The sequence below is a fragment of the Corvus kubaryi genome, unplaced genomic scaffold, assembly GCF_017639235.1.
Source record: "Corvus kubaryi isolate FWS band 111438036 unplaced genomic scaffold, C.kubaryi_AGA036_p1.0 37382, whole genome shotgun sequence".
In the NCBI taxonomy this organism is placed as follows: Eukaryota; Metazoa; Chordata; class Aves; order Passeriformes; family Corvidae; genus Corvus; species Corvus kubaryi.
In genome coordinates this window covers 5,635,968-5,661,211 of record NW_024581124.1, presented here as the reverse complement: position 1 = coordinate 5,661,211, position 25,244 = coordinate 5,635,968, and the positions used below count along the sequence as shown (strand labels likewise).

The window sequence follows — 25,244 nt, the reverse complement described above, 5'->3', positions numbered from 1 at the left end:
GAGGCAGCGCCTGTTTTTGTACAATTGTTTATACAAATTCAACAAAGGTAAAACTGCATCAGGAAGGTCTACGAAAACAACACCGTACAACAATGGCACTTATGAATGCAGAATTTTACAATCAGGAAATAACCATGTTATAAACCTTAAATGAGAACTCAACTCACACTTCAAAGAAAGAGAGACTACATTTGACCATTTATTCTACTGCTGGACTCACTGTATAAATTAATTTTATACTGAGTACAAGAGCTCATGCTACAGAGTGAAACCCTCCTATGTGCAAAAGCTGAAATTGGAATTCTTTTAAAATTTTGAGAAAAAGGTGATTTCTATACAGATAAAAGTGTTTTACTTCAACTATAATTTACACCTTATTTCCACAACATGCTTATGTCACTTCTGAAGTATACAAAGCAGGATATAAACTTCCATTAAAACATGCTTTAAGTTGAAAGTATGAACCTACTTTTCCTGACCTGGGCACGTTTGTAGATAGATACTGTCTACGAAGTATAGGTTAAGTTCTCGCCTACCATAAGTAAAGATAAAAATTGGCAATCAAAACCGAAACACTGGTAATGCATTCAAACATTGCATAAATAATTTTTAAACAATTTTTGTACAAAAATAGTTCTGCATAATGTAAGATGTAACAAAACAAAACGTGTTAAGAAGGCAGAAATGCAGTGCGTGGTCCACTTGAATGACACCAACTTTTTTTTTTCTTAAGAAATGAAAAGCAGAAATCAAATTTACACTACCAAGCACATGCTGTGGTACTTTAAATAACAGTATTTCTTGGAGCTCAGTCCTCTTCCAGGGTGTGAACAATTATCATCAGTAACAGTCGCCTTATGAATTTGCATAAGAGCCAGTGCAGGACATCCCAGGTGGACTGAATTAGTGGCACAAGTTGAAATTCTTAACATGGGTAGTTTCACGTTGTTCTCTCCTCAACAAGAGTTGTAAAATCCAATCGCGGCGTTTTCTGATATTCCAAGTTCCCAATTGAAAATAAAATCCCTACGTGTTCTTAGTCCCTTCCCCCCCTCGCCCCAGTATTTACACGAGTCCTTTAACTAACTCAGTTTTTGCAGAAGTTTTTCTTCCACCTGCCCGAACTGGACGCTTACGGACATCTCCGCTATGAACTGCTCGCAGCCCTCCTTCGTCACTTGCTTGCAGTACCTCAGGTCGATCTGGCAGATGTTCCCACAACGTTTGAAGTAAGACAGGCACTGATCAGTGACCTTATTGCAGTCTGGGGAGAGCAGAGGGGAGGAACTGAACATCGCTTTGTTCTCCAGCACCAGGAGGGTTTATCCCGACCTTGGCCAGTCCCTTCTGCCCCTCCTGCGGTGCCGGCAGAGGAATCCCCCGCCAGCTCCATCGCCCATCCCCATTCCTGCTGCTGTTGTGTAACCCATGGGATAAAGCCAGGCAGCCCAGATGTGCAGAGCAGCAGCACTGGAACATCCCCTGGGAGGATGAGTGAGGATACACCACCACCTCATGGCAGCTGCGGGGCCACTTCCAGCAGCAGCACGTCCAGCTGCTGCCAGGGAGTTACACCAGGAGCAGGACAAACCCCCCCCACAGCTCTGATGCCACGGGCAGTGCCCCTCCCCCATCCCTTACCTGATAAATTAATTTCCGTTAACGAATCCCGCGTGGTGGTTCCAACGGCGGTCAGCAGGTTAATAGACTGATCTGTCACGTGGTTACAGTAACTGAGATTGAGTTTGGAGAGCAGGGGCATGTGCCTGATGATCAGCCGCAGCGAAGCATCTGTGATATCCAGGCCGGCCAGGCGCAGCTCCACGATGTTCCGTAGCTTACTCCGGTTGTCGATCTGACCTGCAAGGCAGAGGCAGCAGGTCACTCCCAGGAGCCCCACCCCGTGCTGCCAACATCTGCAGGCCTCTATGAAATGCACCGTGACACACAACACTGCTGCCCTAGGTCAACTTCAGAGCTTTTGCCTGTCTGGAGCTTTGGAGTATCAGCAGGAACACTTGTCTATTTTTGGAACAGGCACGTGGACAAAGCCAACTCCTGATTTCAAAACAAAGGGATGAAAGTAACTGCAGGGGCCCAGCAGAATTACAAGCTGGGAATAAGCAGTAGGCTGTGCAGTGCATGCCAGAAAGCAGATCTGATTTGCTCAAAATTTCACCTGAGCCGAAATCCGGGCGAATGTGGCATGACCCACAGAACTGCTCCTTCCCTGAACTGGAAGAAAGTGTTTCCATACTCTCTAAAGTACACCCGTTGCAGCCTGAAGAGAAGAAAGTCAGACAGAAAACCAGCACAGTGGCTCAGATGACGGTTCAGCAGCCAGAGAACATCACTGTCACCCCGGGGCTCCAGCCAGGAGTGTTGCAAGTCACTACCTCCAACTCCCCGAGGGACAGCACGGCCCCAGCCCCACCAGGTTCAGCTGTGGGGGCTCCTGCCCATTTGCTCCGAGGGGAGCTAAGTACAAAACACGCCCCGGGGGTGGGACCGGGCTCCCGGGCTCCTCCTGCTCTTACCTGGCCGGTTGTCCGTGGGCGGGGACAGGAGGTCTCTCATTTGTGCGTCTTTCAGTCCTTCTGCCCACTGCACGTCCAGAGTTCGCAGCAAGGGACAACTGGAGCTACAAAGTGCCGACACTGCTATCCATGAGCACCCTGATAACAGCAGGTCCCGCAGACCTGCGGATACAGAACAGGTTGGAGCACTGTGACCTTCCCAGAGACATCCCAGTGACCTCCACTGGCACCCCCAGGCTGCTCTGACCACGGTCCCAGCGCTCCGGAGCCAGCTGGGACCCCACGAAGCCTCCTCCTGCCCAGCTCTCCATGTCTCCCACCACCTGGAACTTCACACCACTCCCTCCCCCAGTCCCCTCAGCCCTTTCCACAGCAGCATTACCTGCTGGCCAAGACCTGCCTCAAATTATTTTAACTGAACACACCAAGTAGTCACAAAAAATAATTTGGCCCATTTTAACCCGCTGATGCTTCAGTTTTACACATCTCCAGCCCTCCTAGGAGAGTCTATTCCACTTCTAGGACACCCCAGTCCCTGGAGACTTTCCCCACAGGTTGCAATTTAGATACAGACTGGTTTGTTATACAAACTGGTTTGTGATTTGGTGATCAAAACACATCACTTACCTGGCAGTCTGTTGATAAGCCAACTCAGCTGCTTTTTAGATATATTTGTCCAGCTAAGATCAAGGGTTACAGGCTGTCTCCTAATAATGCCACTAAGCATAAGTGGAGTGATGGATTTACAATGGTTTAAATCTATTTTGGTCCATAATCTTTTGTCACAGCACCTACCCAAAAAGAAAAAAAGCCAACAGCACTTAATTTGGCACTTGTTTGAATTTTGGTAAGGCTTTAAAAGGTGTCATTAAACAGTAGGAAAAACGACATCATTTAACTGAAAATTGCAAAAATAAGGCCAAGTATTGCAAAGATAAACACAACCTCACATGATGTTATGTAAGTTTCTAGTTTCTCCATCAAATATATCCTGCAATAAAGCATGGAATTATTTCCACAGAATTACAAGCGTCAACAACTTCGGATCCCGTTTTAAGTCATCCCAGCACTTACTAAAATCTATTCTATAGCCTGAAGACAAGTCACCACTTCTTCCTTACATTTTGACTATGAAGTCTGATTTAAATAAATACCCCCATTTCCCCTGTGTTTTCCTTACTTAAAACCAGTGGATTTGGGAAAACAGATCCTCCCTCTCCTGTTCTGTGTTTTTGTTATCCCTATCCATGTGGATTATGTGTCTTTTTGCTCTTTATGGTTCTCTATGGACAACACCACCAAGTCCTGATGAGTGTGCAGGAGTCTGCATTTTCTTGATTTTTTTTTTTTGTTAGAAAATACTGTATTTAAGTAAAAATGCATTTAGCAGGTTTCAGTGACACCAAGCAGCCCATGGAGGAGACACTCCACACACATCACCTCACACTGAATTATCAGCCTCTATACTTCGTGCACGCTTTGTTACCAGCCTGCTGGAAAGGAGCCTGTTCCAGTCTCTCCGTCCTTGTGCACAGCAGGAACACGGGGCAAGAGTCACCAGAGCCACAAGGCTTTGCTGAGGGGTCGCTGAAACCTGTAAATCTGCACTAAAGCTTCTGCTGCTGCTGTGCAGCCACAGCTGTGTCAGGGCCACACGGTACCGAGCACAAGGGACACGCTGTGAGCAAATACCATCAACAAAGGATTCCTCTGTAACGTGCTCTGCTGGCACAGAGCACAGGCAACAGGCTGGCTCTCCGTGTACCCTCACAGGGGGACAATCAGCACAGCCCTTGTGAGGAGCACAGGGTGGGATCCTTGCTATCTCAAGAGATATTTAATAGCTGAACTGCACAAATTCCTGACTACCTGCTGGCAGTCAGGAAGTCCTGGGGCAGAATGACACCGAGACTGCCCCAGCCTGGCGTTCCAGCAGCAGGAACACGGCGGTGTCTGACTGCAGCACAGGCTGCTCCGGAGCCCAGCAGGCTGACGCAGAGGCTGAGACACACAGCTCCCATCAGAAATGCTGGGAACTGCTGTTTCTGAGAAAGCAATGTGAGACCTGCCACTTCTGCTGGTCACCCCTTCTGCTTGGGCTCACCAGAGCTCCAGGGACAGCCCACACCCCGCTCCCAGGAAACACCTGCGCCTCCATCACCTGCTGCCCTTCCGTGCCCATCCCGTATTCCTCACATCCCGCCCTCCTTACCATCTGTTCCAGGTCTTGCAAACTCTCATACAGATGCACAAGTCTCTATGACTGAGGTAGCTAAAGACAGCCATCCAGACTTCCCTCTGCATCACGTGGGCTGCCCCGTCATCCAGGGGGAGCGAGTCCGGAGGGGGGCTGATGGGAGGTGGCCGGATCACGTGCCGCTCCATCTGGATGCATTTGGGGGGCGACAGCGAGGGCGGGGGCCGGGCTATTCCCCGGGGGGTGCTGCGCAGGCTGGGCATGAGCTGGTGGTGTCTCAGCTCCCGGGGAGTCCCGTTCAACCCTTTGCTGAACCTATGGAGTCTCTCGCTGTTGTTCAACGCACGCTTGGGTTCCTCGTTCTCGCTCTCCGGTTCAGATTTGATGGGTTGGTGGTTCTCATTGGCAAGGCTGTTCTCGGTTTTTTGGATCTCCTGGTTAAGCTCTTTGCTGAGCTCCTTGCTCAGTTCTTTATTGGGAAGCCGCCTTTTCCTCCTCATCTTGAACTTCTTCTTGTCCCTGGGCTCGGCACCCTCCGTGCTGGGCCCTGCTGTGGGCGAGCTCGACCGAGACTGGTCACTATCCTTGGACCTGGGGGGTGCTTCTGGCAGCTCATCCTCGGGCTCCTGCTTGAGGCGCCTCAGGGGTTTGATCATGGCAGTTCGGTCATCCGGAGCCTTCCACGATCGCCGCTGGAAGGAAGAGACAAGGGCTGACTGTGGGAGCAAGGCCATGCTCAGCAGCACTTCCCAGCAGTGCTTCCCATGTGGATGCTCCGCACAGGAGCCCTGCCCTGGCCGGGCCCCCTGCCAGTGCCAGGCCCCACCCATCCCAGCACCATCCCAGCACTGGGGCACAGCCACCAGCCAAAGGTATCGAGTTCAAGTGCCAGCAGGGATGAGGAGTCCAGCTATTGGCTCACGGGACTCCAGGAGTGATAAAGGTACTGATTCACCATGCAGAATCCTGCACATTCCAGGGCCTTCCCATCTCCAAGTCGATCATTTACACAGAGAAGATCAGCAGCATGCCATGGACAGCTTTGTCCCCAGCAGGCCACAGGAACCCAGGCTCGGGCCACACCCACTGGGCACCCACATCAAACACTGCCCCAGTGCCCTCACGCCATGGCCAGAAGGGCCATTCCCAAAACCTCTGGAATAGCAGCTGCCATCCCAGCTGCTGGACACCCAACAGCCCCCTTTTACACACTTTAGATGCTCCTTTCCACCCAACCAAACCCTGGCCATCCCCTCCAATGCCTGCAGAACAGGGAATGTGACACCACAGGGCTCAGCCAGCACCTTCCTCCTGCCCTGGTCCCTGCTCCCAACAAACTGCTCTGCACTGGCTCCCACTCATCCTCCGATTCATCAGGCTGTGTGAGAGACACAAACTGAGGCCCGGGAAGGCTTCAAGCCTAATCTGATCACCACAAGCAAGAAAGAAGCCACCAGCTGTTAAAATGAAATAGCTCTAATAAGGAGATCTGGACTGGCAAGGAGAGGCAACTGCTGTGAGCACACTTGTTGTGTCAGAGGACCCGTGCTTTCTCTTTCCCAATGAACTAATTCCATCAAGGCAGTGGCTGTGTTCCCAAGTTTCAGCCCGGGGCACATGGCAGAGAAAACTGATCACCCTGCCTTAAAATTAACATACTCTAAAGGGAGAGGTCACAGTAAGTTAATGACAGGTTAGAATAAAAACATTACAACACCAGCCCAGTGCAGCTTCCAGCACCCCTCACACAGGGCACTGATGGGTGCTCTGCTTCCAGGCACTGGAATTCCGTGATCATGGCAGGCTGTGAGAGGGGAGCAGTGTGCCAGGACACCCCTGGCTCCCTGGGGGGAGCAGGGACTCCAGGATGTGCTGTGTGGCAGGGGCAATATTCAACCACACAGGAAGGGCCAAACATCAGTACTGAAACAGACTTTTATTCCCTGGGTCATCAAAACTCAACTGGTTGCTGTATTTTAATATGGGACACCTAAACAGAAAATATAAAATGAGACAGTGCAGCTAAACTATTCTGGAGTTAAAGGCTTCCATGAGAGATTCTGTAATTTCAAGATGTAAATGGGATAGCTTGTTTTCTTCTCCAAGTTTTAACTGTTGGAAGAAAGTAAAAAACCCAAACACATTTGTTGTGTTGTGTGGTAATGTGGTGACCCACAGTGCCTTCCTCACTGGGGGGAGTCCAAAGGGATGGGGAAAGGAAAGCATGGCCAGCAGCAGGTATGCATGAACTGGTACTGTGAATTCTGCTCTCTCTCCACCATAGCAGCAAAATCCTTCCATCTGCCGTCCTGCAGCATTCCCACTGTCTGGCCTTGCAGGACTGACTGACTCCCACCCCTGGTGAGCTGCACATGCAACACCACTCCAGCCACAGATTCTGATTTTACAGCCATCAGCCACTTACTTGTGAGACACAGTAAATCTGAGCCCTCATTTCTGCTTCTGCAAACCAGCATTTCTGCATATCCCAAGTACCACATTTTGAAATCCACCAATTCAGAGTGTCCCTGCCTGGCCTGAGAGCCCCACCTGTCACGTTCAGGGCCAGATTATCTACACAACTGCTGGGAGCAGCTCCTGCTCTCTGCAGCCACCCCAAGGTGTCCTTTCCAAAGGCTCCCATGGGTTCCCAGGCTGGCACAGCCCCAAACCAGCTGCCAGGCGCCACCACGTGGAGAGACATGAAAAGGTTTCCATGAAAAATTGATTTTCACCTTGCTCCTACTGTGAGCACCTTGTAAAGACTTTTCAGTTAAAGTGGGTTTTCCAGTACCTTGAATAAAACAACAGCCATAGCCCAGTGTTTCTGGCCTCTGAACATCAACTCGAGTATGGCTGTTCAAGCCACTGTCCCGTCAGACCAGCAGCTTTTACCAGAAAGGTAAAACACTGCAGGTTCCTCTGGGAACAATCTGGGATTTGGGATGAGCTCTAAGCCAGGAGAGCAGAGACACCAGCCCCAGCCAGCCCAGGCTCTGCGCAGACCCGTGAGAAGGGGGTTGTGCCTTACCCGCTTTCTCATCGTGGGTTCCTGGGATTTCTCGAATTTCCGTTTCCTCCACAGATGCACTTCATCAGACTTTCTCCTCAGGATTGACTCAACTGGAGCCTTTTTGGAATGTTCCTCTGATTTCCGCCTGGGAGTCTCCTCACAGTCCCCTTTCCGTTTGGCAGCATCTGGCACTTCCTTGTTGTCTCTGTTAATTTTCTGCTCCTTCAGCAACGAGCCCGGGAGATTTGACGCGTATTTAAATCCTGGTCCGCGCTTTTGCTTGTACGCCAGAGAGACACAAAACACAAACCAACTTTATACCTTATGCATCTCCCAGCTCTTTACATTGCCACCAGCACTCCAATGCTGGTAGGTTGATTACTTTTCAACACACAAAATTATTAGTAAGGAGTTAAAAGTTTTAATTTTCCTGAAGTTATTTTTCTAACTACACACTTGCAAGTGTCTGTCTCAATCTGCAAAGAAATAATGTTTCGCTAATTCCAACAGACACTCCAGGTTTTGCATAATTGCTTGTGAATTTTTAATTTAAGGAATTTTCTTTGTGAAAATTAACGTGCAGCAGTGCACAGAACTAACCTAAATATTCCCCAGGTGCTGGGTGAAGTGCTGGTACAGGAATACAAAAATTACTGAAGAACAGAAAGCTGTGAGTTTGTCTCCTTCAACACACAGAATCATCATGGAATGAACCACATAACCCAGGAATGGTTTGGGTTGGTAGGGACCCTGAAGATCACCTTATTTCAATCCCCCACCATGAGTAATTAAGAACAAAACCTGAATTAAGCACAAAACCAAAAGCTGGTATTGGGCTGAAGTCTATCTACAAGCCAGAGGGAATGCTTAAGATTTTGTATCTCATTCCAGCACCACTTATTCCCATTAAACTCACTTTTCCAGTTTTCCCTGCATGGTTGCACTTTGGACACTCCCAGCAGTTCGGCAGCTCATCGTTAACCACACCATCCGATTCCTTCACCTGTGGAAGAGACACAGCAATTCACAACTGTGCTGCACAAGCCTGCAGGAAGGTGATGATCATTCCAAGGCATTCTGTACAGCTCCTTGTTTTCTGGAATGGACTGCAGCCCTCCCAGGGGAACAGAGGCACCGTCCTGCTGGTGCTGAGCAAGCCCTGGGTGCTGCACAGCCACCCCTCAACGCTGCAGGCAGGGGGAAGGAACGGTGGCCAAACGCATCTGACAAAGGGCTCAGCTCTGGGCTTTCCACGAAGGTCAGTGACAATCCCAATTCACACTCTGCTCTTAGAACAACAACAAAAACCACCCCGTCAGCCCAAAGCAACCTCCCAAACCCAGGGCTGCGACGGCACCATCTCCAAACACCCCCCTACACCTTGGCTTTGCAAAGCCCAGTCCCATGTCCCCCAGAGAGGCACGGCCTGATCCTTCAAGCAGGCAGGGTTCTCCCATCCATGTTCTCACATACATTAATCCCATGGGCATTTCTAGCAGCACAGCACCCTGCACTGTAATCAAGTGTTCCTTAAAATACTTTTCTTTCAGGATCAGAACTAGCAGTCCCAGCCTGCAGCCCTTCAGCCCAAGTGCCAGTGGGGATGGTGGCTGCCAAGGCAGCTCGGAACAGGCACTTTTGTTCACAGGACCGGACACACGGAGGCATTTCCAGGGTTTCTCACACCCCCAGATCCCCAGTGAGTGTAAGGGAGAGAAGGGCTGACGACTTCACTACCTCCGACACTGACATTTTGCTTTCTGAAAGAAACTCAAGCTCAGTGTTTATTACACTCCAGTAAAAGCACAATCCTGCCCTACACAGCTGGAATGCTCCTCCTTGTTTCTGGATTTGCACACAGGAGCCTGAAGTGCTTTCCAAACAGGAGACAGGCATTTCAGACAAGACATTTCTGCAAATGGAAAGGAGAGCTAAGATACACCCTCCACACAAACACACACTCACTGATGGCACACTCCCACTTAACAGTTTTGTTACGTATTCAGAAAAAACAAAACTTGGGGTGGAGGGAAAAAAAGAAAAATATTTATTACTACTGCAGACAACAAAAACATGCTGCTGTCCAGACCAACAGCTGGGCACTGGCAGCAGCAGTGTGGCTGCAGGAGACAGGAACAAGCACGGGCAGGGATCTACAGATTTTTCATGTTTCTGAAAACATTTCCTCCTCTCCTCCCAGCACAGGGAAAAGGCACTGGCTGTGCAGGAGCAAGCCCTTGGATTTAGGAACTGCTTCCTCAAGTCCCTGAGCCAGACAGCAGCCATTCTAGTTTCACCATCCAGTGAGAGTGATGACATGTCAGTCTCTCAGGAAGTCTCCTGGAGTTAATAAATGAGTAAATGAAGTGGGCAGAATTTAAATACTGGTTTTATCACAACTGTGTGCCTTTGAACCTTCTTTCCCATGGTAGGTGTAAGATACTCCAGGAGCTGTTGTATACATCTCTGCCTCAGGGGAACAATTCCTGGCCAAAGCCCAAGTTGGGAACAAGTTATTTCCCGCACTGAATATAGAACAAGTGCTGCTGAAGGGAAAGCATTACAGCTCTGTCCCTTCTGTGAAGTTTAAGGAACTGAACAGATGTGAGGAACTGTAAGCAAACTAATTAGACACACACAAACCTGCCACTGAATCTGTCCCAAGCCTTTCAGGCTGGGTGGGAGCCAGTTCCAAGTGTTTGCTGCAAACAGCAGGTGGGTGTCTGAGGCACAGCGTGAGGCGTCACAGAAACCTACCTGCAGCACGAGGTCAGCAATTCAGTCTGAGCACGAGACCTCGCTGCTGAGGACTCGGCTTGGTAGGGATATGGAAACCCTGGGATGCTGATCTGGCATCCCTGAGGGAGAGCCATGAATTCTGGCAGTGCCCGGACTGAAACAAGCAGTGAGACACACCTGGGATGAAGCTGCACTGGGAAAGGCCTTTGTATCCCTGCTGCTCTGACAAGGCAGCTAAATATTCACAGCATTATCACTACATTCAGCTGAAATGGAAAAGAACAGGCTCCTAGTGGAGAAAGGAACCCCTTCTCCCAAAAGAAACAGCATCAGATGCTACACTCAGACATGCTAGCCAGCAGTACCAGCAATTTGAGATGAAGCAAGAAAAATTCACCATTCTTGGTTCAACTCAAACACTCTGTAACAATGAAAGGCAGCGTTCATCCCAAGATCTCATGAGCTCCCTCTGGAAGCAGTGCTGCGCTTGCAAAACTCTCACCAAGATCATTTTCATAAGAAACCCGTTCAGCAAAACAAGCATTTGTGTTGGTGTGGTATTTTCAAGGAAAGAAGGGTGTCAGGAAGCTCCTGTGACACTTCTGAGCACGTGGAACATCCTGGCTGTCCCCAGCACAGCTCCAACACCAGCAGGGTGTTGTACCCACTGGGTACCAGTGGGTGCTCTGGTACCCAGGGCTCCCCAGCAAGGGGCCCCCACAGAAGCCCCTCAAGGCTTGGTAAGCCAGGGCACAGATACACCTGAGCCACCCTTAATTTAACTCCTCAGAGAGGTCCTCTGACACTGCTGTTTCAAGGAGAAAACCCCCTAGAACATGTACAGCCTAATCAGGGAGCTGGAAGAAGATGGTGTCCAAACCACCACCAACCTCCCCTGGAGAACAAATCACCCTCTGCATGTGCCAAACTACTCCACAATCTCTGGGAGATGCATTTGGAGGGAACTCACTCCACATGGCAATAAGCCAGGAAAGGACATCTGCCCTTCACTGATCCAGTTTATTCCAGTCTCCCCCAACAGTACATTTGCCAGACATTTAGCTGGAGATGACCAGCAGTTCACATGGTGCTATTTCCCAAGTGGGACAGGAAGGGACCTTCCCTCGTGGGCAGCGGAAGCAGCTGCCCTGGGGCTGGGGCTGCATCAAAGGCTATTTATGGGCTCCATCCTCAGGGCTCAAGTGCTACAACAACATGTAAATGTGGCAAGAGATTTGTGTCTTGCAGGAGATCATGGAACCTGGGAATAAAGAGCAAGGAAGGATCCAAGGAAGAGGCTCCATTTTCCTTCTGCTGTTCCCCTGAGTAGTCTCATCTCACCTTCCAAGACGATTCTGAAATCCTACCAGTGCTTTTTTGCCTCAGGAAATAAACACCACCAGTTACCCACCATTTCAGTTCAGCAGAAGCACTGAGAAATCAAAATACAAGGCACACAGTAAATATTCCAGTGCTTAATTGTCAGGAACACCCAAAGCAATGCTGCTCCTAGTTACCAAAAGAGCACTCAGAACACCACGCACGTGTAAGAGAGCAAACAGCACTTCCCTGACTTCACAGATCTGACCCACATCCTGTACAACTAGTCCCAAATGTAGTATGGGGAGAGGAAACCATACCTGAGCTGCCACTAGACAATAACTGTCCTCTGAACTCAGCCCTGAGGTGCCATGGACACTGCAAAGGCAGAGATGGGGGAGAACAGGGCACTTCCAGCAAGGGTTGGAATAGCAAAGCAGCCAGAATTAAGGTACCTCTTAAAACGAGCAGCTCCTTCCTCTGCCTCGTCAGCCCCCAAAGTTTTGTTTTAAGCAGAGCCAAACAAGCAAAGCTCCCTTTCAGAGCCCATCTGTGGCAGGAACTGAGCACCAGCTCCATGAATCAGGGAAAGGCACAGCTCTGGTTTGCCAGCTCCCCACGTTCTGCTCTAATAAATGACAGCACAGAGCTTGGTGCAGCACCACGTACAGCTCAGGAGAAATGCAAGGCCAGGAGAGCTGCACCCCGGGCCTGCATTAGGAACACACATACCTCTCCTCCCAGGCATCCCAGAAGGGCCCAAACGCTGCTTTCTGGGGCATGGTGTGTCAGAATGCATTTGCTTTGGCACATCACTTTAACCATAAACAAATCAGCAACAGGAAATGGCTGATCAGCTGAAAGAAACCAGCTCTGGAGAAAGGCAGCTTCTAAATGCTAATGCGCAAAGATATGCCCAAAATGACACTTTTGTTACCAGCAAAGAATACAGCTGCTCACAGGACTCAAGTCAGCCAAGGGTGAGCACTCCTGCAGCCTGACACTCGCTCAGGCTGCTCTCCAGAGCTGCACTCCTCCTGCTCCAGCATTTGCTCCTGACATCTTTAGAGCCAGCTGCCACCCTAAGGCACATCTGTGCCTGGACCTACATGAGCAGCCAATCGCTCACCTGTACTTCGTGGCACTCAGCAAGAAGCTGCTGACATGGATTTGGGAATATCTCATGCTGAAGTACAGGCAGATTGCGCCGCCTTCCCCATCCCAACTGAAACACCTCACTTCCTTAAACAGGGGGCAAAAAGAAAGAAACAAATCCATAAGGTCTTTGCATGCACACACGCTCAGGGGATGTCCAAAGCCAGGTCTCTGCTCCCAGGGAATGCTTTTTACACCAAGGACCCTGCCTGCTGGTCAGGGCTGTGCGTGCCACAGATCTCACCCTGCTCCTCACACCAGCTCTCTGCTCACTTACTGATCTGTCCAAAAATGAAAACCTGAAAGCCTCCCAATTTCTGTGCACGACTTTTACATTAAGGTGATAACTAATTCAGCTTTTGTTTCCAACGTGTATCACATCCTTGTACTCACCTTAAGGCATCCTGGGTGTATGATTTCATTACAAATGGAGCATTCCATTAGCATGAGATTAAACTTGCTCTCCTCCTCTTCCACAGTGTCCTCTTTCCCAGCTTCTCCGCACACCAGACACACAGCAGTATGAGGCAGCACCGGCTGTTTAAGCATCAGAAAGAACTGATCAAGACATGGCAGACATAGAAACACAAGAGCTCAATGTGCATTTACAGTATCCTCATTCCAAAGAGGAGATAAACAGGGATTAATTGTGCAAACTGACATGAAGGCAAAAAAAAACCTGTTAACAAATTTGGGCTGGGTACCAAACCAAGCTCCACAGGACACACTTTACCAAAGTGTCCTCCCTGTAGCAAAACAGATTCAGGGAGCATTCCTGGGATGGATGAAAATGCAATTGTGGTGGGCTCCTTGAATCTGTGAGCTGACAGAGACATTGGCATGCAAGTCACTTCACCAGTGTACAATGGGAGGGGATAGAAGCAACCTAGAACATCACTATTCACATCCATTAGGCTTCATAATCCGAGTCGCAATTTGGCAGCTCCCCTATTTTACAGGCAGGGCAGACAGATGTTATGGGACCTGATCCAGGTCTCACAGCAAGCCCACAAGAGAACCAAGAACAGACCTTCTCCTGACTGGCAGTCCATTATCCAGGGCCCTGCTCCCAACCTGAGCACTGCAAAAAGCTCTGCTCACTTAGAAAGAGGATTCTCTCCTGCATGTGTCACAAGTGAGATCACACAGATTTTTTTCTGTCTTTCGCTGAGGCAGAAAGGGAACTGCAGTATCTCACATACCTGTCACCCATGTCAAAGCACTGAATGCCACTCTAATTAAAAAGCCACCTTTTTGCTAATGATTAACAAAATTCCGGTTTGCAGCAATAAGGTATAAACCTCACTACAAAAAAGAAAAGGAATATCCTAAGCTGGCCACAAAGGGAAGTGCAATCGATTAGGCTGCAAGCCCTTAACTATTACACAGCCAGAGGCAGAGATGTGGCTTTTCACAGCAAGGATCTCTTGTGGATGGGGTGAATAATCCCTAAGTGGATACCTGCACTGCAACCCAAACTTCAGCAGCAACGGTGCATCCTTCAGCAAGATTCAGGCAGGAGGAAGCCCAGCTGCAGTGAGCCATTAGAGCACAGAGCATTTTGCAAACAGCAGTACAATTTTTCTTGCTGGAAGCAAGGGTGCCCAGGCAACCTCCTCTGTGCCACAACTGGCTCTGTCCCACTGAGGGGCTGGAACAGCAGCTGCGCTGTCACAACGTGTCCTCCAAGCCCCACGCTCCCCTCAGACCTGTTCCATGCAACAGTGTCCCAGGCACTCCTGCTTTCCTTCCTGATGGAAGTGCAGAGGAGGTTCCTGCTCTCTGAACAGCAGTACCATCGGCTCTCTGAAGGTTTCTGAGCTTAATGAAAGTCTGTGTCTAGTTAATACTGTCCATGTTATTAACCAGGGCAAGCACAATCCCAGAACTGTAGGAATCATTACTTCCAGACAGCTTCGGCATTTTGCAGGGTTTTTTTGGCTGGAAGCTGGTGGATAGGTAGCACAATATTATTACTACTGAATTGTTACAGAACAAGAGCAAAGCCAACAGGATTGCTTACAGAAATGTAAAGCACCTTGAAAGTTACAACACTTCAACTCCTTAATTTTCTGTGCCTTTGCTGCTCTAAGAGTTTGTAATAATTCTCCTGATACTTGCACCAACACAAAAAGTGCAGAAAAGTCACTGTCAGTGCATATGAAGGCGGGACAAGTAATCAGAGTCCCCTGGCTACCTCTGTCCTAACTGGAAGTAAAACTCTAGGCAACAAGACGAAAAATACATCTTCATTGGAAGAAAGAGGATGACTACACTCAGCTAGAAGAGAATCCAGATCATCTCCAAAAGGCTCAGTCTTTTGGTAACTTATGTTATCAAGAGTGAAACAGCTTAGTATGAAAGTTTCCTTCATCAGTAAGGATGAGAAAGCACACTGCAGCCTTAATTTAGTCCTTCCACTAAAAAGGCAGCATGATTTCACTATTTCTTGCCCCTGGAGAATAATAAATTCTTCATCCATGCTGTTCAATTCGTGCCACACTCCAGGAAATCAAGTGTTCAAAGAAAAGACACTTGAGCTGCAAAAGCACTCTGCAGAAAGGTGGATATTCCATGTACTTTACTGAAAGATCCGGCAGCGCTGAACCCAATCCTCTATGTCAGGAACAGTGCAGAGCTTGGAACAGGACATGGAGTGAGCTACCATGAGCAACTACAGAAAATCTTAAGTGCTTATCAGTTTTTTTATCAGCGTCAGGTGAAGTCATTTAATGCCTCCACTTCAGCCGTCTCCTAAAAATTAAAAGAAAACCCCCCCAAATACTAAGTGAAGGGTACTGTAATGAGAGAAATCAGTACAGATAGGGTGATATTTCAGTTATGAATAAACAACATTCCTTTCCTTAAAAAAACAACAACAAAGGCAAACCAAACCCATAACAACAGCATAAACAAGACCTTCCAAAGAATTAAGATAAAAGCTAAAGCTGATTTTTAGCCTTGAACAGAGTCACTGCAGACACAAGACCTGGGAAGAAGCTCCACAAGTCAGCACGGCAGCAACGGATTCAAAAGCTGCTTGAACAACTTAATAGAAGATTAATCTGTCAATATTTGTTAAATAGAAAGCTATCGCTTGTGACTTGAGAAGCTCCTAAGTAATGTATCACAGGAGCCCAGGAAACCAACTGCCTGCTTGCCCTGTTCCAATGCTCTTTCCCTGACAGCCATTTCCAGTCCCTGAGGAAGACAAGACTCTGGATTGATGGCGCTCTGTCTCATTCAGATCAGACCCTCTGTTCTATGCCTAAGTAACAGCAAACAAATTGAAATTCAGATCTCAAGGAGCCTGGGGCTGGGGTCACCAACACCAAAATCTTGGAGGCTGCCAGTCAAGGACTTCGCACATCTTAATTTATGTGGGTAAGACGGCAAAGATGATTGCAGGGCAGCTTTTCTCAGGAAATTCCAACATTCAAACCAAACACACCTCTTCGCCCTTTAAATCAGAGCTTCCCACTCTTTCCCCTTTTCCCCCAAATCCCAGAGTTTGAGGGTGATTTGAGTGCTGATTTTTGATGTACTGACAATCTCCACTTCTATACTGCTGAGAAGGGAAGCTGGGCTGCTAAGTTTTAGTGGCATTCTGGCTTAAGATTTGGGGAGGACGAGAAGTACTGAGAAAGAAGGGATCTGAGCTGAGAGGGCAGAGATTACACACTTTTGTCCGATGCACTTTAGAGACTACTCAGAGCAGGGCTCCCAATCCCGCACCTGCTCACCCAGGAGACACAGCGAGACGAAAGGGCTCTGCAGACGAGCTGCAGGCCCAGGCACACTTACAGCGATGCACTGCCTCATGATGCAGGACTGCTTCATCCTGCCGGGCCCCCCGAACTTCTTCATGTCCTTGCAGAAGTGGCACTCGCCGCACTCTGTCCGCAGACACGCCTCGCACTTGCGGCATCGCGTCCTCCGCCGCCGGGCGCCCGCCGTGCTCCGGTTGGCCGCGAGCTTCACCGCAGAGGCAGCACCCAGCTTCCCCTTGGGCCGCCCGACTGCCCTGTTCTGGAAGAGACACACACACACACAGGGTCAGCTGCATACCCCACCTCCCTGCTGAGCTGTGTGGAAAACTGAGCGGTGTTATTGGAATTATGCACACACGAGTAACACTCAGCAGATACGTATGATCACTCGCAGACATAAAGGAGTTCCATCGCCTTTCCAAGAAAGGATGTGCTGTAAAAAGGCACAGAAGCCAGGACATAAATGAGAGATCCCAAAATCACAGAAAGCCCATTTTAACAGGAGGGCAGGGAGAAGCACAGCTCAACACAGGACCAAGTCCCAAGTGAGGCTTGGGTCAAGAGATGATCTGTGCCAGTGCTGAGCTCTGGGCTAGAGACCTCTTCGTTCTGTGCTCAGATTAAGCGAGAAGGACTTCCTCTGCTGAATCCAAGGAGCAGCAAAAGTAATTTGGTGGTTAGGTACAGCAGAGAAGCACTCAGCAACAGCTCAAGCCCCCAGTAATCTCCCTAAGAAACCAGGAGAGTATGAACTACTGCCAAGTGGTAAAGTAGGAAATAAAACACAAATGCTACAAAACCCTTCCAATGTAGCTCCCCTCCTATCCAATACTATCAAGTGCTCAAAAATAGAACACCAACTGATGATGTGCAAAGGCTAAAAAGGGCATCCCAGGTCTAGATTTCAATGACCTTTAAGACAGAAACTAAAGGAGCATGAAAAGATTTGAAATGATTAGGTTAACTGCAACATATTCACTCTGGACATCCAAATTCCATGTTCTCATCAGAAATTCCCTGTTATACACAAGAACTTACAGCTCAAGCCAAACATCACTAAATACCATGTAATTGTATGGGGCTAATTATGCAAGAATTGGCTTGGCTCATACTGACCCCTGACAGCTTTCTCCATAAAGATGATAATAACAGGACTGCAAAGCTCATCTGGTTTAGCATTTATACAACTCTTCCATTTTCTGCACATCTTAGCATATGACCAACAGACCACCCAGTTTCACTTTCTGTTCCTGTTGAATTCTGGGCAATAATCAAGACGGGGGCAGTTTGGCTGTAGGGAGCCATGCAGAAATTCCACCAGTTTTTAAAAGAAAAGATGTGGAAACATTCCACTTGGTCGTACAAAAGCTTCCCTGAGTGTCCTGCTGTACAACCCTGAAGGGAAGCCACACTGCAGTGTATTTGATCTTCCTCCCAGCTGACTTAGCAAAGCTCCAGTGACTTTCTCTAAGCTGCAGAGAAGTGCTGATATTTTAACAGCCTCCATCCCCAGAATCTCAGTGCTGGGAGAGCAAAGAAGTAAGGAGCTAGACCCCTTAAACTTTCTCTCCTACAGACTATCATTACTAAGGTGGGAGAAAACACTACTTAGTCCATGAGGTTGTGCAGATTTCTGCTAGTCTTTAATTCCACTCCTCCAGAACAGATTTTGTTCCGTGTGCAGGATGAATCTCACCGTGGTGCGTGAACACGGACGAGCACAGCTTCCTTCCCATCAGCAACCGCAGCAGCCGCCTGGATTTCAGATCAATGTCAGACACTCTAAAGAATAAATATTTACCTTCTAGACCAACTTTCCAGCCTCTCAAGGATAAAGTCGGCTCTGGCAGGACTGGCTTAGAGGCAACCTAGATAAGAGATAATTTTCTTCCTCAGCATGAATCACTCCTCCATTCTATTAGAGTCTCCTTCAGCTAGGAAGGGAGGCGAGACACGAATGAAGGGCTGGATATCAGCGGGAACAAGTTAAACCAAAACATGCACAACAACCTTGGCAGCTCCCCTTGGACAACAGCACATGGAAGATTCTGTGTGAGCACCTGACTCTTTCCTACTGGGATGCAACATGATAAAGTTTGAGGCAAACAACAGCTATGACACCATCAGAATGCTGTTTTTAAATGCTTTCAAGGAAAAATCGAACTCTGTACTTTTCCAGCTGAAAGACAACTCCTGCTCCTGCCACAGTAATACGAGCCAAGTCCTAATTCTGAGGACAACAGTTTAAATGCCAGGACACTGCAAAGACACAAGTGATAAAAAGGCATCACTTGAACACAGAATTTGAGAATCCTAAAAAACCCCACAAAAGCAGGAAGGTGAAAAGTACAAGAACAAGCCTGAAGTCAGACCACACCACACAACTCAGATTTCCTTCCAGACACCACCAGCACACAGCAGAGGTGCAGACCTCCATCTCACTGTATGGAACATTTCTTGCCTACCCAAAGCTCTTCACTGCTCGTTAGCAAATTGTTCGAGCTGGGTTTGTACTAATTTACCAACCAACCAATCCTCAATCCAAGCCACGTTTTCACTCCAGGATGTCGCAGCCAGCAAGGCTGGAGAGGCCTTGCAGGAATTCCCACTCGTATCTAATTTCAAGGGGCTCCAAAAGTGGTCGCTTAAAAACCTCCACAGAAGAAAATCTGGCCTATGGGTTCCTCCCAGAAAGGGGCTGGGATTCAAGGGGGTAGAAGGAGCCTCCAACATGGCTTGGGGTTTATTTAGCATGTGGCAGACAGCCAGATAAATTCCAGGTCGATGTTAGTGAGGAGATGCTGCAGGATTTCCAGCTCAAACTGCAGTTTTACAACGTACCAGCCCTGGTAATGAGACTGGGTAAAATCTCCTCCACAGCTCCTGTCCCCATCTCTGTACTGCAATTTGCCACCCTCCCAGCACAACTCCATGGATTTGTCTTGCAAATAATGAGCACATGATAGGGGATGGCAGCACTCCTTATCCTGGGCTTACCATGGTGGCCAGCAAACAGCAGTTCCGCGGCCTGAGGCTCAGGGCTGGGTGTCATACCAAGCCCTACACCAGGTTCTAGGCCAACACAATCTCACTCCTGTGTAGGGGACCCCACCATCTGCTTTCCCAAGGAGATGCAACCCTCAAGCACAGTCTGGGCCTGCTGACTCTGTAGCCCCCCACAGCCATCTCTGAGAACTGCCAAGGAAACAAAGATTGTACCAAACTTGAAGACTTTTTTTTCCCCCTTAAACCTTACAACAGAAGCCAGGAAGCTGAGACAGATCCTGCCTGAAATACCACCACCAGCCACCCACTACGTCCTCCAACATTTCCACAAAAACTGTGCTCATAACTTCTATGGCCACAGCAAGTCTTCAAAAGAGAGGCAGGGGGATGCTGAAGTGGCGAAAGCCCCTCTGCCAAGCTCTCAACAAAGGCAGTGCAAGCAGCTGCTGAAACATATTAGGATTAATATCTTAAACCCCTGTCTCTATTACACTGAAACCTAGAAAGCTGGTGGACTTGCACTGCCTTCTAGACATGTGAATAGGACATCCTGCTGGGTTTTTTTTCTTTTGTGGGATTTTTTTTTTTGGTGCTCTCCAAATCACTGCTATGACACACAAAGGTAACTTGCTCCTATTTCTGAAGCAGACACAGCACCTGGGCACTGGGGGTACACTTGGGCCATCACATGTAATATCCTATGCACTACAAAACCATTTACTAGTCATGAAGCTGGGCTCACCCTCCCACACCAACAGTGCTTAAACATGCCCACTCCTCCAACAGGAAGGGGGACAAACTTGCAAAGTGATTTTCTGAAGTGTTGGCCTCCTACAGACCCCACCAAATTCAACATGCTCCCTTAGGACAGCAATTAGGGCACCAGGTGGGGTGGTCACCAGCAATTAAGAGTCTCCCAACAAGGCTGTGCCGATCTGGGAATAAGCCCAGGTACAACACTCACAATTCTAAACCAACCCTAGGAAATGAGCTACCTGGAAGCCTCTGCTCAGAACATGAGTTTATCCTGGTTATGGACAAACATTTGGCTGCTGGGAAGTTTCCACTGCCACCTTACAGGTACCTCAGCACACTTTCACACGTTCCAGCCCTGCTCAGCTGTCACTGAAAAACCACCAAGCAGGGTCAGAAGGACCAGAGGCACTAAGGAAGGGCCTCTGCCCTGAGCACAATCCTTACTGCAACAGCAACAAAACCCTGATGTTTATAGCAATGAATTTCTAGCCTTCGAAATTACAAAGAGTAAGTCACAAGACCTCAGGCAAACAAAAAAATACTATGAACATCAAGCTTTGGAGAAAACACTTCAAGAGCTATCAGCCATTGAATGCATCATTAAATAGGTGTTGATGTTCCCCAGCTGCTGTCCCAACACCAACTGGGATCTGCTGGAGATGTCACCAGGCAACTTCACAAACTCCTCCACCCTGCAGAGGAAGATCAGCTGACCCTGTGACCGAGTCCAGAAGGAAGGAGGTCCCAGTTCTCAAAGCAAGGCTGACTAAGTCTGCAGCCTAGAAACAAGCTCTTCTGCAAGTGGCCTTTACCTGGGCATGGCTCTTATTCCACCACTCAGCTTCAGTGACCTGCTTAAACTGCTGCCAGCAGCACCAAACCATTATTTCAGACTCAACATCTCCAAAAAAAACCCGGAGACAAGTGGGGCTGTTCTGAAGAGCTTCTCAGGTGGGCAGCTCAGCGAGACCCTGAAGCACTTCAACCACGTACAGTCTGAACAGCTCATGTAGTATCCACTGTGTAAATCTGCCCTAGACAAGATCTTTTACGTGTGGAGTGTTCATTGCTTCAAGGTGCTGTGCCACACAAATATCCCCTGCATTTGAAAGACATGGGTGATTTCCTTCTGTAACACATGGACAAATTCTGATTATTCTCATTTACTGTAGTTTGACCAGCCCCCAAAGATGAGGACCCAGGACTTGCTGGGTGCCAGTCCTGAGCTTAGAGCTTTATGTGGCGCTGCATCCCAATGAAATTGTTTTAACAGAATTAGGATAGCCAAATCTAATTACCACGTGTTTCTTTGTAAGAGCTGATAAATAAACACTAAGGGAAAATAATTTTTTACAAAAGCCACATGCATTAACCCACAACTCACAACTGCTGTCACCTAAAACACCACCCTAAATGGGCTGGGTCACAGGCAACACTGGGCTCTGCAGACACCCACGGGATGGCACAGCAAAGGCTTCTGGTCGGTTGTCTTTGCCCTTTCCCATCACATCAGAGGTGCATTTTTCCATCCAAACAGGGTCCAAGTTCTGGAGGACAAGGCTCCTACTTGCTGCCTAGGGCAATGAGCAGCACTATCCTCTCCAGCTCCAGTGCCCCATCCCTCTCCCAGTCTCCTTAGGCAGGGAGCTCTGGCATTCCTGCTAGAAACGCACTCAAACTGACAATTCCCAGCAGTGGTGCAGACCAAGTAACTCTACATTAACCCCAAAATACGGGGACTGGCCTTGGCTGCCTGGCAAGGTTGGCCTGTTACACTCACACTGCCAGGCACTACACAATCACAGAATTTTTAAAGTTGGAAAGACCTCAAAGATCATCGAGTCCAACCATTAACACAGCACTGCCATGTTCACCACTAAGCCATGTCCCCAAGCACCACATCCACATGTATTTTTAACACTTCCACAGACAGTGATTCCACCACTTCCCTGAGGAGCCTGGTGTCTTGGGGTGACACCTGGGAATAATCACTACCAAGTCAACAGTTCTTCCGTATTAAACCCTTATGTCTGTTTAGCAATTAACAGAAACCCTTGTCAAAGGAAGAACTTAGAGGAAGAAGGAAGGACAGGATGATGTAACTGCAGGAATGCAGTGGGGCCAAGGAAGAAGCTAGAGTAAGACAGCAAAAAAAATACACCGATGACAATAACATCCTTAAAAGTTGTATTAACTGAAGAGCACATGCCAACACCACGGATCATGTCTGACTAAAGCATATCTGCCCGAAAATCTGCAATGTAAACTCCAGGAGGGCTGTTTTCCTCACAGTGAGTGTTTACAGTTATATCACCCTCCTTCAGAATATGCTCCTGCTGGGGTGGAGGTGTCCTCCAAGTCCAAGGTCCCTCATTAAACAAGCAGCACTGGAGGGAAAGAGAAGGCACTGGAACTTTCAATCCCAGCCATCCCCAATCAGCATTAATCCTCTCCAGATGTTCACTGCCACCATCTCCTCCAGCTCATACCTACAAAATCCTCTTCTACCAAAACCAGAGTAGCTCCTAGTGACCCTTCCAGGTGACCACACAGAGCTCTGCTACTGAATCAGACTAATTTCCCACAAGAAAACAGAAAGAGAATAAAAAAGTTTATACTTGCAGGTTCATCTGGGTGTTAATGATACTCCAGCAGCTTTTCTGCCAACATAGCAATGTTGTTTAGGGTGTGATTAACTGGCCAATGCCAGTGCCCCCTGTTTATTTTCCTCTGGTGGTGAGGAGGCAGAAGTTAGGCCTGGAGGATGGAATAAGATATATTGGCAAAAATATGCTTTGGGAGATAAGCTGCATTAAAAGTAGGAGCTCTTAAAGATACCAGTAAGTTACACAGACTTGGGGCACAATGCAGCTTTTTTTACTGCTGCTTCAGTACAAATCCCCCTGCCCCAGCCAGGGGCAGTTTCCTCTCTTTACACACAGTGAAATGCCACAGTCAGAAATCAAATTTCTTCACAGCAGGAGCAACACAGCGACCTGGTGGGCTGGGGCAGGTGCTGCCCACCCCACAGCCCAGGACACAGCCCCGGCACCCACACACTTCCAAGACCCCAGCACTGCTGGTAACTACCACAAGTGCAGTAAATCCTGTGTGCTCTGTGCTGCAAGACCCCGCAGTCTTTCTGCCTTCTTAGTTTAGACACAGACCAGGGAAAGAGGAAAGAAAGTCAGCATAAAAAGTGACAAAATCTGCAGCTTCTACTCAAGCATTGAAATTGTGCTGTTCAACTACACCTTTAGAAGTGAAGCCTTTCACCTGTTACATACAAGGGCTGTTGCAGTAGAAAAAGCAACATAATATTGATTTGACACGTCCTGTGTAGAAAAACAGGGTAAGCAGACATTAAAGCAAGCCTGTATGAAAATACAGCTGGAGCTACATGAGGTGTTTTACCACTGGAACAGTTCTGAACAGAAAGGAAAACATTCCACAGGTCTTTGGTACATAGGTCACTGCGTTATAGTTTAGGATCAGACCAAAACTCTTAAGAAACTCCAAAAGAAAGATTTCCCCTTGCTTGCAGTAATTTTCGTTTTAAACTTCTAAGATACAAAAATGCTATGAAAGCCTCAGGTTTTAGAAGAGTTGAAGAATCCCAGAACATAACCAACTTTCCAGATTCATCCAGCAAGAACCAGCACCTCCAAGTAGCAATTTCACAGCTGGTACAATACAGCTGAGACCAATCTGCTCTCCCAACCATTAGCTCTTTTTAAAAAGTGGGCAGTGATTGCACCAAGACACAGACACAAATGGAAAAGGCCTGGCATGAGAATAAATTTAAGAAGAGGACTGGGACATTTTAACTACTTTGTCTGGGAGCATAGCAGTGAACTGAGCAGCAGCACAGGCCTGCACATTCACACAATCCTCAGAAGTAGGTAAAGGCTTAATAAAGTTACTCATCTAAACCTCATCTTAGGTTCTTGGACTGACACTACACCAGGCCAGTGCAGCACACTGTCTCCCCCAAGGTTTCTGCATCAGATCTGCCATCCCTGGGGAGCACCCAAGGCACACCACCACCCCAAACTCTTTTTCGGCCCTGTTTTCTATATGCAATTCTGAAGCAAAACAAGGTAAAGTTGTTCAAAACAAGATGGGTTTTGGAGGATAGACTGAACACCTGGCCTACGTAGAAACTTGTCTCTAAAAGCAAAATATTAGGCTATTTTAAAGAGTGAAACACCTCGAGTTATGAACAAAACTATCAAGTTTATGTTTAAATTACATACACATGTTTAATACTATTCCTGGTGCATTTTTAATTGCTTAGGCAGTTCTTAGAGAGTAAAATACGCAATCTAGAACATATGTTCTGGATTATTTTTCACAGATTACTTCATAAATTCAAAAAGTTTATTCTCCTTCCCCCACAGGGGGAAAAAAAAAAAAAAAAAGCCTTCAGAGAATAAACCCTGCAAGTATTAATAAAAGTTCTCTTTTCATTTCGGCGCACATCCTTCTCTTTCTTCTACATCCCTCGTCCCTGGGAATGGAAAGGAGGCTTTAGCTATAAATCAAACCAAGACAAGGTAGCCAGGCTCAGCATCAGACTCTCCCCCAAGTCCCGCAGCCCTCTCAGCTATTTGAGGAATCTTAATAGAAAAAAAAATAACAATTCTGCCGCGGACAGGGCAGCCCCCGAGAGGCAACAACCACCCGCTCGCGGCGCGTTCGGGGCCCTGGGAGGTGCCGAACTCGCGGTGCCCGGGGCGCCCGCGGCGGGC

At 48.1% G+C, this 25,244-nt stretch overlaps 1 protein-coding gene and 1 long non-coding RNA gene across 9 annotated transcripts in view; both read right to left on the bottom strand.

Moving 5' to 3' along the window:
* Positions 1-11: 11 nt before the first annotated feature.
* The window catches only part of KDM2B (lysine demethylase 2B), a 108,326-nt gene continuing 83,093 nt past the window's right edge, over positions 12-25,244 (bottom strand). For 5 of the 8 annotated variants that reach the window (XM_042035116.1, XM_042035120.1, XM_042035118.1 and 2 more), the window contains 10 exons: positions 16,766-16,990; positions 13,355-13,498; positions 8,664-8,750; positions 7,766-8,035; positions 4,750-5,426; positions 3,165-3,328; positions 2,538-2,699; positions 2,180-2,281; positions 1,642-1,860; positions 12-1,264 (listed from right to left, as the gene is read on the bottom strand). In XM_042035116.1, the coding sequence (XP_041891050.1) occupies positions 1,083-1,264; positions 1,642-1,860; positions 2,180-2,281; positions 2,538-2,699; positions 3,165-3,328; positions 4,750-5,426; positions 7,766-8,035; positions 8,664-8,750; positions 13,355-13,498; positions 16,766-16,990 (2,232 nt within the window). In that variant the 3' untranslated portion in view covers positions 12-1,082. The remainder of the gene's footprint in view (positions 1,265-1,641; positions 1,861-2,179; positions 2,282-2,537; positions 2,700-3,164; positions 3,329-4,749; positions 5,427-7,765; positions 8,036-8,663; positions 8,751-13,354; positions 13,499-16,765; positions 16,991-25,244) is intronic. The other 3 variants (XM_042035117.1, XM_042035119.1, XM_042035123.1) reach the window with 3 other exon arrangements.
* LOC121667930 overlaps positions 24,852-25,244 on the bottom strand; it is a 982-nt gene continuing 589 nt past the window's right edge. The window contains exon 2 of the long non-coding RNA XR_006017196.1: positions 24,852-25,003. This is a non-coding gene — a long non-coding RNA (uncharacterized LOC121667930). The remainder of the gene's footprint in view (positions 25,004-25,244) is intronic.